The 10,921-nt window shown below is 39.9% G+C and overlaps 5 protein-coding genes across 5 annotated transcripts; 2 read left to right on the top strand and 3 right to left on the bottom strand.

The window, feature by feature from the left end:
• Positions 1 to 518: 518 nt before the first annotated feature.
• On the bottom strand, positions 519 to 1,228 carry LSm7 (U6 snRNA-associated Sm-like protein LSm7). Its single transcript, XM_065308338.1, has 2 exons — positions 1,088 to 1,228; positions 519 to 1,037 (listed from the first exon to the last, which is right to left on the bottom strand). The coding sequence occupies exons 1-2, from the start codon at positions 1,109 to 1,111 to the stop codon at positions 720 to 722; spliced, it is 342 nt and encodes a 113-aa protein (XP_065164410.1). The 5' UTR covers positions 1,112 to 1,228; the 3' UTR covers positions 519 to 719.
• Positions 1,229 to 1,362: 134 nt separating this feature from the next.
• LOC135796292 (uncharacterized) lies at positions 1,363 to 2,895 on the bottom strand. The gene is made up of 2 exons (XM_065308250.1): positions 2,661 to 2,895; positions 1,363 to 2,592 (listed from the first exon to the last, which is right to left on the bottom strand). The coding sequence occupies exons 1-2, from the start codon at positions 2,793 to 2,795 to the stop codon at positions 1,462 to 1,464; spliced, it is 1,266 nt and encodes a 421-aa protein (XP_065164322.1). The 5' UTR covers positions 2,796 to 2,895; the 3' UTR covers positions 1,363 to 1,461.
• A 318-nt stretch (positions 2,896 to 3,213) lies between these two features.
• On the top strand, positions 3,214 to 5,993 carry ChLD3 (Chitin and LDLR binding deacetylase 3). The gene is made up of 5 exons (XM_065308189.1): positions 3,214 to 3,518; positions 3,870 to 4,091; positions 4,159 to 4,630; positions 4,693 to 5,212; positions 5,462 to 5,993. The coding sequence occupies exons 1-5, from the start codon at positions 3,461 to 3,463 to the stop codon at positions 5,732 to 5,734; spliced, it is 1,545 nt and encodes a 514-aa protein (XP_065164261.1). The 5' UTR covers positions 3,214 to 3,460; the 3' UTR covers positions 5,735 to 5,993.
• On the bottom strand, positions 5,919 to 6,829 carry crok (crooked). Its single transcript, XM_065308315.1, has 3 exons — positions 6,608 to 6,829; positions 6,378 to 6,536; positions 5,919 to 6,312 (listed from the first exon to the last, which is right to left on the bottom strand). Exons 1-3 carry the CDS (start codon positions 6,669 to 6,671, stop codon positions 6,083 to 6,085), a joined length of 453 nt encoding a protein of 150 aa, XP_065164387.1. The 5' UTR covers positions 6,672 to 6,829; the 3' UTR covers positions 5,919 to 6,082.
• A 91-nt stretch (positions 6,830 to 6,920) lies between these two features.
• On the top strand, positions 6,921 to 7,833 carry LOC135796336 (uncharacterized). The gene is made up of 3 exons (XM_065308326.1): positions 6,921 to 7,190; positions 7,253 to 7,435; positions 7,494 to 7,833. Exons 1-3 carry the CDS (start codon positions 7,130 to 7,132, stop codon positions 7,697 to 7,699), a joined length of 450 nt encoding a protein of 149 aa, XP_065164398.1. The 5' UTR covers positions 6,921 to 7,129; the 3' UTR covers positions 7,700 to 7,833.
• Positions 7,834 to 10,921: the final 3,088 nt, after the last annotated feature.

The raw sequence follows: 10,921 nt of genomic DNA, 5'->3' as shown, positions 1-10,921 counted from the left end.
GCTTCCGACCGCACGCACAATGCGCACGCATTTTCACTTTCATGCGCTTGCAGCGGAAGCCGATGTAAGTCGCCGTCTGGTCCTTGTAACTTGGCGTAACTGAAACACGTTTGTTTATTTAAATGGACACGTTCGTTTAATGTACGTTCGGTCAAAGTACGTGCGTGGAGTAGGCGCGACGCGCAACAAAAGTATGCCGTACAATTCGGACAAAGAAACGCGACGCTATTTTTATAGCGTTCATGGGCGACTTGCATGTTCATTCATTCGCTCGGCATGAGTCAATGTTTTTGTTGATATGTCTCAGAGTTAACGAGCGCGCCGAGTGCACCTTGTGGTATTACGTAATGTACCATTTTGCATGCTTATCGGCTTAAGTTTACGTCATGGAACTTTCGAATTATTCAAATCGAAATGACTTCCTGTCGTACTATAGGCAACCCAATATACATATTTTTTTCCAACAGTACACAAACATTTATTGCACCATTCTACAACAATAACTAAATTATTAATCATTTGTTTACTTCTACAAACAAGTTTTTTATTGTTCATAAATCAAAACAAAGGAATAATTTCCAAAACCAATATATATACCTATATCAAAACAAGCATTACTCAGTCAAGTGAAATTTGTTATGAAGAATGCCAGCATTAAATAAATCAAAAGAAATACAATATAAGACATAAAAATTAAAGTAGCATTATCCTAAAGTAAACTAATCTTGCTGTATAAATGGATTAGGTATTGATTCCATGCCTTCCATGGGACATATGAGTATAACACTGGTGCCTCTGCAGACAACCAAACCAAGGGGTCTTGTATCTTCCACCAGTTTGTAGGGATCATCGGGATCACGTAGATATTCTGTGGTGTTGTCCAGGACCAGATTAAGCAAAGGATCGTAACCTTTGAGGATGCCAGCGGCTTCGCGCCCGCCCGCAAACTTCACTCGAATGGTTTTCTCCAAGTACTTTGATAAATCCAAGATTGACTCTTTACGTTTCTTTTCTTTGCCATCGCCTGTAGTTGGGGCCTTGGGAAATGTTAAATTAACAAAGTTTTGGTATAGTGAAATTGTGTTACCTTTTTATCCATTGCTGCAGCCATAGTGAGGATACTCAACGAACGAAACAAATGAATAACGACGCTTGTGCGTTGCGTAGAATTTTTAGGTTAGCCGACGTTCATATACACATAATGCTACACATGCGCGAAATCCAGTCTTGTTTTTTATTTGTTTAATTAAAGCAAAAGAATAAAGAAAAATCTAATTTACAGATTATATCCATGGGAATTATGCGGTTTTATACACATTTTCATGCTAATGCAGGATTTTTATCGAATATATAATAACATAATAACTAATCAGTAATATTTATTCATTTGCTCAATAAATTAAAAGTAAACTATATCTTTGTCATAATATTCAGTCAGCAGTTGGCAATGAAAGCTGTAAACTATTCAAAGCTATTCAACATCAAGCCGGTATCGTGCCGAACGCGCAAATTGTACCGTCCGTTGCTCCTCGTCGATTCCGTTGACCCTCTGGACAAGTCCAAATAGTATGTACGCCGAGGTGTGACATTTGTACCGTTCTTCCGCGGTCGCGCGCGCGGAATATTCTCCAAGCATTCTCGCTCGATACTCTCCACAGCTCGATCCTGCTGCTGACTTTCAGCGTGCATCACCACCGGCTGTAGGGAATGTTGCAAATCACGTATGCCCTCCTGAATCGTCTCCAGAATCAGGTGGTTCTCAATGAGGTAGTCTTTGTACATCAACGCATGGAATCCCAGCGTGAATCCCATGAACGCAATAAACGCATATCGCATGTAAGACACATAAGTGTAGTAATTTTCATGAACCAGCTCAGCGTTCATTACACTCCCATGGCTGATGCCATAGCAGAGAATTCGCTCGAAGAAAATGTTACAACCCAATAGGATTAACATCGGTAGACGCGCTGCCATTGCCCTAGGTGACGATGTCACAAAAATAACGACAAGTGAAGCGACTAGATAGAATACTGCGCTGTCCAGCCATGAAACTTCGCCGATCAGCCACGATTGCAGATTGCTCACGGACGTGCTGAGCACTTGAATCAGTTCGTGATGTTGTTTCGTAGTCGCCATGAAGCGCATCATTATTGCGTCCATCTCCTCGCCGTATTTCAACATCTTCTCTTGTAATTCCAGAGAATGCTGTTGATTCTTCAGCAAAGTCTCTTGATTCCTCGAGGATTTATCCAACTGCTTGCCGACTTTCCGCGTGTTTTCCTCAATGGTTTCCTGCCAGAGTGTGCCCCTCAGAAACCAGCAGATATTCTGTGCCTGAGTGAAAAATTCGGTGTAAACGTTAAACGCCCGGTCAGTCATACTCTGCAGACAGATTGCGCGCAGATTTGGCTTCTTATCAGTGCCGCAACTGTAGGTATCATGGCCGGACATCTCTAGGAAACAGTTGGTGATGTGCAGCGCGACGTCGCTTTGGGTTTCCTCCGTCAGCTGCCGGCAACTTTCTTCGACGTGCTCCAAGGCCGCCTTCCAGCATTCGCCGTATTTGGGCAGCTTCCCACGTTCTTGCAGTATCTGTACAGATGTGCAAATAAATATTCGCATGTTATCTATGGAAATACAGTAGAGAAATGAGATTTTACCTGATACTGCTCGCGACCCGCCTTTCGCATATCCTGCACTGATAACTCAGCATTGGCGAAAAATATCAGCTCGTCGAAAGCCAGTGCATAAAAAAGCAGCACTAAAAACGAGGCAATGCAGGTAAATATCTGCATTTCTAGTGTATAATCAATGCTTCACTCGCGTTTAAATTATGTCCGTTGCAACATTACGAAACGTTTAACGGTGGTGGTTCGAATGTTTGTTTACATTCTGGCAAGCGTCAAAATTGTGTACTATTGGTTGCATATAGCAAAGGAGTGCAAAGTTATGAAACATTTAAAAAAACTTTTTAAAAAAAATTTAAAAATACCTATAGCAACATCAACAATTATTGCTATTGTTATTCTACACCTTGACCGTAACTAATTTTGTTATTATGCTGAAAATGTGTGTATTAGATGCGCGATGAAGAGAATTTAAATATAATTGCGTATGCTAAGTAGAACTCGCTGGTTTCTCTTGACGCCTTAATTGTTGAATAGAACAGCGCGCGCGCGCTGCGTCGATTTCCACATGTGCATCTCGTACATAGGCTACATCGGTGTTCTGCGGCGGCGACGATGAGAAAGTGGTCGGCGCACGGAATGAATATCTCACGAACTCTCCAAAGTTCTCAACGCGCGACACGACGCACTATACTCGCCGCAGCCGCAACCAGCAGCGGCAGTCAGTTGAAAAGACGTGCACGGTGCGTACCGCACACACATTGCGCTCTTCGCGTGGAAAGTAAATAATCACCGATTAATCCATCGATCGGGCAACGATCCGCTTGGACAACATGCGGTCGAAGATTGCGCATCGTTTCTTACTTGCAGTCAGCATCGTTTTACTCTGCGGTAAGCCCACGCGCCAAAAATTCACATTACTTAACTCTGTCATTCGATTAGTTGAGCGTGCTCGAATCGATTCGTCTGCGGTATTCAAACTGGAACGACAATTACGGTCAATTTCTCTTTTTTGCATCGAATAAATGTTTTTGTAGAACCACGCGTAATGCATGCGAACTGTGAACTATCAGCATGCTAAACAGCGCAAATTTCGCTCGTTAATCGCGCGGCGAACAATTGTTCGCAATGCAAAACACGAGTTCCCAAGGTAGCTGAATGCACTTAAGAAGTTTCAACACACCACTAAACACTCATTTGAGTGCATTCATCGGCAAACGTTTTAAGGCTTTTTTTTTGCAGTTGACTTCGGCCGGTGCATCAAATGCGTTGAGAACGGACGATTCTATCGCGACCCGGAGCGCGCAAAGGCCAAAACATGGACGAGCAACGAGTGCGCAAAGTACTTCTTGTGCCTCGAAGGCGAGGTCTTCGAGTTTCGCTGTTCTGTCGGGCTATTGTTCGACGTCAACAGGCAGATCTGCGATTTCAAGGCGAACGTCGAGAATTGCGACATCACTGCCGGTAATTATCTGCGTTTACATCTTCATAGTTGCATCAACTTACGGATTGTTTTCGTTGGATTTCTTAGAGGCCACCGTGCCAAAACCACTGCTCACCGCGGCGGAGTGTCCGAATGAGTTTGAACTAGGTTGTGGTGATGGTACCTGTTTGCCGGAGCAGTATTTCTGCGACGGGTCCACGGATTGCCCCGATGGCAGCGATGAGGGACATTGTCAAAACTTTAATGATGAGAATTTACCACCAGAGTGCGATCCCTCAATTTGTGTCCTGCCAGATTGTTGGTGTGATCCTGATGGTACGAATATACCTGGTGGTTTACCAGCCGCAGACACGCCACAAATGGTGCTGCTGACGTTCGACGACGCCATCAACTTTGACAACTTCGACTTGTACTCCAACTTCCTGTTCAACGCCAATCGCACCAATCCGAATGGTTGTCCGATCGTCGCTACCTTTTTTGTTAGTCATCAGTATAACAATTATCAACAAACACAGAAGTTGTGGAATGATGGACACGAAATCGCTGTTCATTCAATCACGTAAGTCATACTTTTCATGACGACAAAAAACCAGTTGTTTTATTTTATTTTTGTTTGTACAGTCATCGTGGTCCTGAAGATTGGTGGGCCAATAATGCGACAATTGAAGATTACTTCGATGAAATGGTGGGGCAGGCGAATATTTTACATCGCTTTGCTGGTGTACGCCTGCCTGAAATCAAGGGAATGCGCACGCCGTTCTTGAAAGTCGGCTGGAACCGACAATTTTTAATGGCGAAAGAGTTTGGTTTCCTGTATGATAGTTCCATTATTGCTCCGCATCACGATCCGCCATATTGGCCGTATACTTTAGACCACGCTTTGCCGCATGCATGTGCGCAATCACAGAATTGTCCAACACGCGCGCACCCTGGTGTTTGGGAACTGCCACTCAATCCGCTCATCGCAAATGATTTCATGTGTATTAAATTAGGCACATGCCCGGCTGATTTGTCTGGTAATGAAGTCTATAAACTACTGCATCACAACTTCAAGCGGCATTATTTGAGCAATCGGGCGCCATTTGGGTTGCATCTGCATTCGGCGTGGTTCAAGAAGCCGGAATATCTACGCGCATTTTCGGTATGTTGCTTGAAGTCGTAATTTTTCGCTGATATTGTGTACAGAAAGTGGAAAGTAGGTATCAGCATGCAAACGAGATTAACATTTTTTAAGTTACGTAAGTTATTGACATTCTGGGCACGTCGTAAGTCCGTGAATTGGTTGAGTGACCCAAAATACTTACACTGACGTCATCCTGTGATGTTTAACTCGCAAAAGTTCTTTTTCCGCGCAAATGTGCAAAATAATGGATAAATTTTCTAATTTCAGACGTTCGTAGATGATTTACTCCGGCAACCCGATGTTTGGTTCGTAACAAATTCGCAGGCAATCAAATGGATGAGAAACCCGCGTGTGATGTCAAAAGAACAAGATATTTGGGGATGTGAGAGGAGTCGTTTTGCAAAAAGCGAAGTTGCATGCGATGCTCCAAATGTTTGCAAACTATATAGTAGAGTATTCCAGCAGGAGCGCTATTTTCATACATGCATGGAATGTCCGCCGAAATATCCATGGATACGCAATGAGTTCGGCACGGAATAAAATCCGTTTGTTATTTTTTTTTATATAGAAACAGAAGACTGTTTAATTTAACAATCAGCTAAATTATGCGTGAAACATGCATGAGGCATTTTTTTTGTTGCAGTGTAATAATAGGTAAGTCTAAAATGTTAGCTTTAGTTCTTGTTTAGGATGGTTACCAATATTTAAACATTTTCTACGCGTATTCTCTTGTGTATCAAATATTATTTTGTACTAAAAAATGTGTTTTTTATATATTAAAGTTACACATATAAAAAAATACAGTTAATAATCGCTTTGCTGGACGGATTTGTTTTGATCATCGTGGAGAACGCGTCTCGTTTGCGTTCTGGAAGGCACATCAGATCTCTATACTCTTCTCAAATACATGCACACACTTAAAATAATAGCCACTAGCGATACGGCGTGCGCTGACTGTAGGTGACTGCTGGTGTTGCAGCCATCTTTGCTGTTGCAGGTGCAGTACTCCATGAAGATGTTGTAGGTTCCTGTGCGCATCAAACAGAAACGCTCATCGCCTTGAATTCCCGGCTCGCCCAGGTATGCACAACTGCGCATGTATCGCCAAGTGCCGTGGACTAATATGAAATAAAAGAATGAAAATCAATTTGATTCTCTAGAGGGTGTATAATTGAAATTTTACTTTTTTGCCGGATTTTGCGACACATTGTCGACCTGGCGCCAGGTAGAAACTCCAACTTCTGCTGGGCGCAGTCCGTCATGTAGAATGTGCTGTTATCGAAAGGGTCGGAGCATTTCGGATCGAAGTCGGACCGGCAGTCCCAACATTTGATAGCGAGACCTGTGTGATTTATGCATGTTGAGAAAAAAGGGTGAGGTTCTTAGACAACTTGGTGATTAAACGCCTCTTACCTTGCCGAATGAGCACGAAGAGGACGATGCTCGCCAGTAAGATGCACTTAATGTTCAGCTCCATTAGATTTGCTGACGTTATTATTGAACACAGGTGGTAGTACTGCAATGCGACCGCATTAATTTTGGGGAAACACCTCGGCAACAAGTGCTTTGAAACGACATGTAAACAGAAAGACCAAAGACTCAACACTCAACGAGGAAACGTCCGACGATGGTACTAGCCGTGTGCGTTCGGCGCATGCGCAACAGGTTGAACTCATCAACGCAGTACTTTTGTACTGTCGCCACAAACACGTTTTACGCTTAGTTCGCTTGCGTCAGTTACAAGGATAAGGTGTGCGCGTGTTGCGTGTGCGCTGTTTTGTTTGCATCGTTTGCATCGTGAGTTTTTGACTCATGCGGCGCACACCCACTTTTCCAGTGTCGCGTTTAGTCGTTTTAATAATTAACCGCAATTAAACATCATCGCAGCGCCCAATTGAGGCAATCGTACGTAGTACCACACAGTTATTCAGCAAGATGAAGTGCCTCACGAAACTTGTACTTACTTCGTTTTTCATCACATTGTTGGCGGGCGCAGGTGAGCATCAACAACAAGTTCCCATGGCGACCACGTCTGTTATCTTATCAAAACAATTGCAGGTTTGGCAGTGCGGTGCTATCAATGCGCTTCCAGCGAGGACGCCAAGGGAGAGGACAATTGCGGGGCGTACAAACGCTTCGACAAAGAACGTAACATCGCAATTGAGTGCAACACTGATGAGAGCCACATGCCTGGCTCTTTCTGCATGAAAGTCACTCAACAGGGCCCCAGGGGATTCATTTGTAAGTCAAACAATCACAATTTTATACAGTTAAATATTCATTTATTAATAAATAATAGGGGATGGGCGTTGGAGGCAAGTTATCAGGAGATGTGCATCAGTTGCTGAGACTGGTGTGACTGGAGTTTGCAACTGGGGTGTATACATCAATGGAGATTACTGGGAGGAGTGTTACTGCTCTGAAGATGAGTGTAATAATGGGCACATGACAACGGTTTCTATGACCAGTTTGCTTCTTGGACTTGTTGTTTATATAGCAATGTGATTTTGTTAGTTATATGTTTAAGCTTAAGTGCAGATGCGTAACAAATCCGTCCATTTGTGAATCTAACTTCGCAGAGTTTTAGACTTTTTTGTACAAGTTCAAATTTTATAATAGAGACGACTTTTATTAACATACATGCAATTTATTTAATTTATAGCATAATTATTTTCAAGTTTTTAATTGCATTTGATGGGAAATTTATGCGTGAATGAGTGAAATTAACGTTTTTTGAGTAAATCATAGCTGAATTGAATGCGTGTTGGTGTTGTGTCCGTCGGAATGCATTAGTTTAGTGCAATTTTGTGACCCTAGATGTCTACAGCAGTACTGTACGGCGCAAAATTACATTTACCTGACTCCGGGTTGGCTTGTTTTTTGTTTTGGTTTGATTTGTCGCAAATACAAACTAGTTGCCGTTATCAAAGTTTAGTTGTGTGCATTGGGTTCTTGTGTTGTGTCTTCTCGTGTTAATAATATTGTAAGAAAAGAGCACGCTTAGTCATCGTTGAACAGATGAGTTGAACATTTATTATTTATTATTCGTTTTACTTTTACAATAATGAAAAATGGTTTAGAATTTCAGTTTGATATGCAACTTATGTTCAGATGTAGTTAATTTCACTTCCAACATAGTTATTTACAACTATTAATAGGTATATTTTGCATTTGTTGGGAAATTTATGCGTGTTGGTTTCGTGTCCGTCGGAATGCATTAGTTAAGTGCAATTTTGTGACCCTAGATGCCAACAGCAGTTATGCACAGCGCAAAATTACATTTACCAGACTCTAACTTGCCTTGTTTTTGTTTTGTTTTGATGTGTCGCAAAAACACAAACTAGTTGCCGTTATCAAAGTTTAGTTGAGTGCATTTGATTCTTGTGTTGTGTCTTCTCGTGTTAATAATATTACAAGCAAGAAGCAGGAGTTTTTAAGTGTAGCAAACTCATTAAACAGCACGTTGGGTCATCGTTGAACAGATGTGTTGAATGTTATTTTGTTATTTATTTGTTTTACTTTTATAATAATGAAGAATGATTAAGAATTTCAGTTTGATATGCATCTTATGCTCAGATGTAGTTGATTCTACCTCCAATATACTTATTTATAACTATTGATAGGTATATTCAGTATTTGATGGAAAATTTATGCGTGGTGAGTGAAATCAACTCTTTTCGAGTAAATCATAGCTGAATTGAATGCGTGATGGTGTCGTGTCCGTCGGAATGCATTAGTTTAGTGCAATTTTGTGACTCTAGATGCCAACAGCAGTCCTGCACAGCGCAAAATTACATTTACCTGACACCGGGTTGCCTTGCTTTTGTTTTGTTTTGATGTGTCGCGAAAACACAAACTAGTTGCCGTTATCAATGTTTAGTTGTGTGCATTCGATTCTTGAGTTGGGGCTTCTTGTGTTAATAATGTTACAAGAAAGAAGCAGGAGTTTTAAGTGTCACAAATTCATTAAGCAGCTGGTTTGGTAATCGTTGAACAGATGAGTTGAATATTATTTTATCATTTTTTATTCGTTTTACTCTTATAAAAATGCTTAAGAATTTCAGTTTGATATGCATCTTATGTTCAGATGTAGTTGATTTCACTTCTAATATAGTTATTTAAAACTATTGATAGGTATATTTTGTATTTGATGGAAAATTTATGCGTGTTGAGTGAAATTAACTCTTTTGAGTAAATCATAGCAGAATTGAATGCGTGTTGGTTTCGTGTTCGTCGGAATGCATTAGTTTAGTGCAATTCTGTGACCCTAGATGCCAACAGCAGTACTGCACAGCGCAAAATTACATTTACCTGATTCCGGGTTGCCTTGTTTTTTGTTTTGTTTTGATTCGTCCTAAACACAAACTAGTTGCTGTTATCAAAGTTTAGTCATGTGCATTTGATTCTTGAGTTGTGTCTTCTCGTGTTAATAATATTATAAGAAAGAAATAGGAGTTGATAAGTGTAGCAAACTCATTAAACAGCACGTTGGGTCATCGTTGAACAGATGAGTTGAATGTTATTTAGTTATTTATTCGTTTTACTTTTATAATAATGAAGAATGATTAAGAATTTCAGTTTGATATGCATCTTATGCTCAGATGTAGTTGATTTTATCTCCAATATATTTATTTATTGCTGTTATCAACGTTTAGTTATGTGCATTTGTTTCTTAAGTTGTGTCTTCTCGTGTTAATAATATTACAAGCAAGAAACAGGCGTTTTTAAGTGTTACAAATTCAAAACAGCACGCTGGGTTGTCGTTAAACAGATGAGTTGAATATTATTATATCATTTATTACTCGTTTTACTCTCATAATAATGAAAAATGATTAAAAATTTCAGTATGCATCTTATGTTCAGTTGTAGTTGTTTTCACCTCCAATATAATTATTTAAAACTATTAATAGGTATATTTAGTATTTGATGGGATATTTATGGGCGATTGAGGGTAATTAAGTTTTATGATGCTACTAATGTTGGAGCAAAATGGAAGAATTGCATTAAATGCGTGTTAATTTCAAGTCTCCGTCGGAATGTATTAGCTTAACTTACATTTGTGATAAAAGATGGCAACTACAGTTCTGTTAAGTGCAATATATTTATTTACTTGACTTTATTTATTCGAGTTGCATTTTTTGTGTTGCATCAAACACAAACAAACAACAAAAAGTCGCCGTTATCAGAGTATACTTGTGTGAATTGGATGTTTGCTGTGCTGTTTCTGTGTAGGACCGCGTTCTTATTTTAATAATATTTATTTTCATCGTAGAATAATTCAACAATTTAATTTATTAATATTAGAAGAACGAAACCAAAATAAGAATAATTTAATTTAATAATATTAAAAGAAAGAAACCAAAATTTCAAATCAATGAACATATGATTATGAATTTCAGTTTAAGATGTTAAAGATACATTAATTAATTTATTAATTAGATTCAAAATATTTACATCACACTTATTCTAGGTATAGTTGCTATATTGGACATACATATTGTTTTTCTTTTGGGCGATTGGCCCCGTCATGTCTACTTTGACTGTCCCCGCTTTGTTTATTTATTTCATAAACATGTTGCGCTTCAAGTGCTGTGCGATTGTATGTGTATAGCAACGACGATCTTTTCAATATTTCCTTCAATATTTAAATTTTGACCGTTATCCTGCTTAAATATTCAGTTGTCTCTGTCTCCAATGTCTCCACTGGTTTCCTTATGACACTTTTCT

Source organism: Atheta coriaria, unplaced genomic scaffold (assembly GCF_025399875.1).
Source record: "Atheta coriaria isolate IRGN ID8LTWV9N9 unplaced genomic scaffold, Caltech_Dcor_3.1 hic_scaffold_1_pilon, whole genome shotgun sequence".
Lineage (NCBI taxonomy): Eukaryota > Metazoa > Arthropoda > Insecta > Coleoptera > Staphylinidae > Dalotia > Dalotia coriaria.
The sequence above is the reverse complement of the archived record's forward strand: the minus strand, read 5'-3'. Positions and strand labels throughout refer to the sequence as shown.

What these genes read in the sequence shown, in the direction of transcription:
- LSm7 (XM_065308338.1), bottom strand. Translation starts at nt 1,111, where the DNA reads ATGGCTGCAGCAATGGATAAAAAG. An exon ending in CTGCAGCAATGGATAAAAAG is followed by an intron (nt 1,038 to 1,087) that starts GTAACACAATTT and finishes ACATTTCCCAAG; the next exon opens with GCCCCAACTACAGGCGATGG.
- LOC135796292 (XM_065308250.1), bottom strand. Translation starts at nt 2,795, where the DNA reads ATGCAGATATTTACCTGCATTGCCTCGTTTTTAGTGCTGCTTTTTTAT. An exon ending in CGGGTCGCGAGCAGTATCAG is followed by an intron (nt 2,593 to 2,660) that starts GTAAAATCTCAT and finishes ACATCTGTACAG; the next exon opens with ATACTGCAAGAACGTGGGAA.
- ChLD3 (XM_065308189.1), top strand. Translation starts at nt 3,461, where the DNA reads ATGCGGTCGAAGATTGCGCATCGTTTCTTACTTGCAGTCAGCATCGTT. An exon ending in GAATTGCGACATCACTGCCG is followed by an intron (nt 4,092 to 4,158) that starts GTAATTATCTGC and finishes TGGATTTCTTAG; the next exon opens with AGGCCACCGTGCCAAAACCA. An exon ending in ATCGCTGTTCATTCAATCAC is followed by an intron (nt 4,631 to 4,692) that starts GTAAGTCATACT and finishes TTGTTTGTACAG; the next exon opens with TCATCGTGGTCCTGAAGATT.
- crok (XM_065308315.1), bottom strand. Translation starts at nt 6,671, where the DNA reads ATGGAGCTGAACATTAAGTGCATCTTACTGGCGAGCATCGTCCTCTTC. An exon ending in CTTCGTGCTCATTCGGCAAG is followed by an intron (nt 6,537 to 6,607) that starts GTAAGAGGCGTT and finishes TAAATCACACAG; the next exon opens with GTCTCGCTATCAAATGTTGG. An exon ending in TCGCAAAATCCGGCAAAAAA is followed by an intron (nt 6,313 to 6,377) that starts GTAAAATTTCAA and finishes ATTTCATATTAG; the next exon opens with TCCACGGCACTTGGCGATAC.
- LOC135796336 (XM_065308326.1), top strand. Translation starts at nt 7,130, where the DNA reads ATGAAGTGCCTCACGAAACTTGTACTTACTTCGTTTTTCATCACATTG. An exon ending in CACATTGTTGGCGGGCGCAG is followed by an intron (nt 7,191 to 7,252) that starts GTGAGCATCAAC and finishes AAACAATTGCAG; the next exon opens with GTTTGGCAGTGCGGTGCTAT. An exon ending in GGGCCCCAGGGGATTCATTT is followed by an intron (nt 7,436 to 7,493) that starts GTAAGTCAAACA and finishes AATAAATAATAG; the next exon opens with GGGATGGGCGTTGGAGGCAA.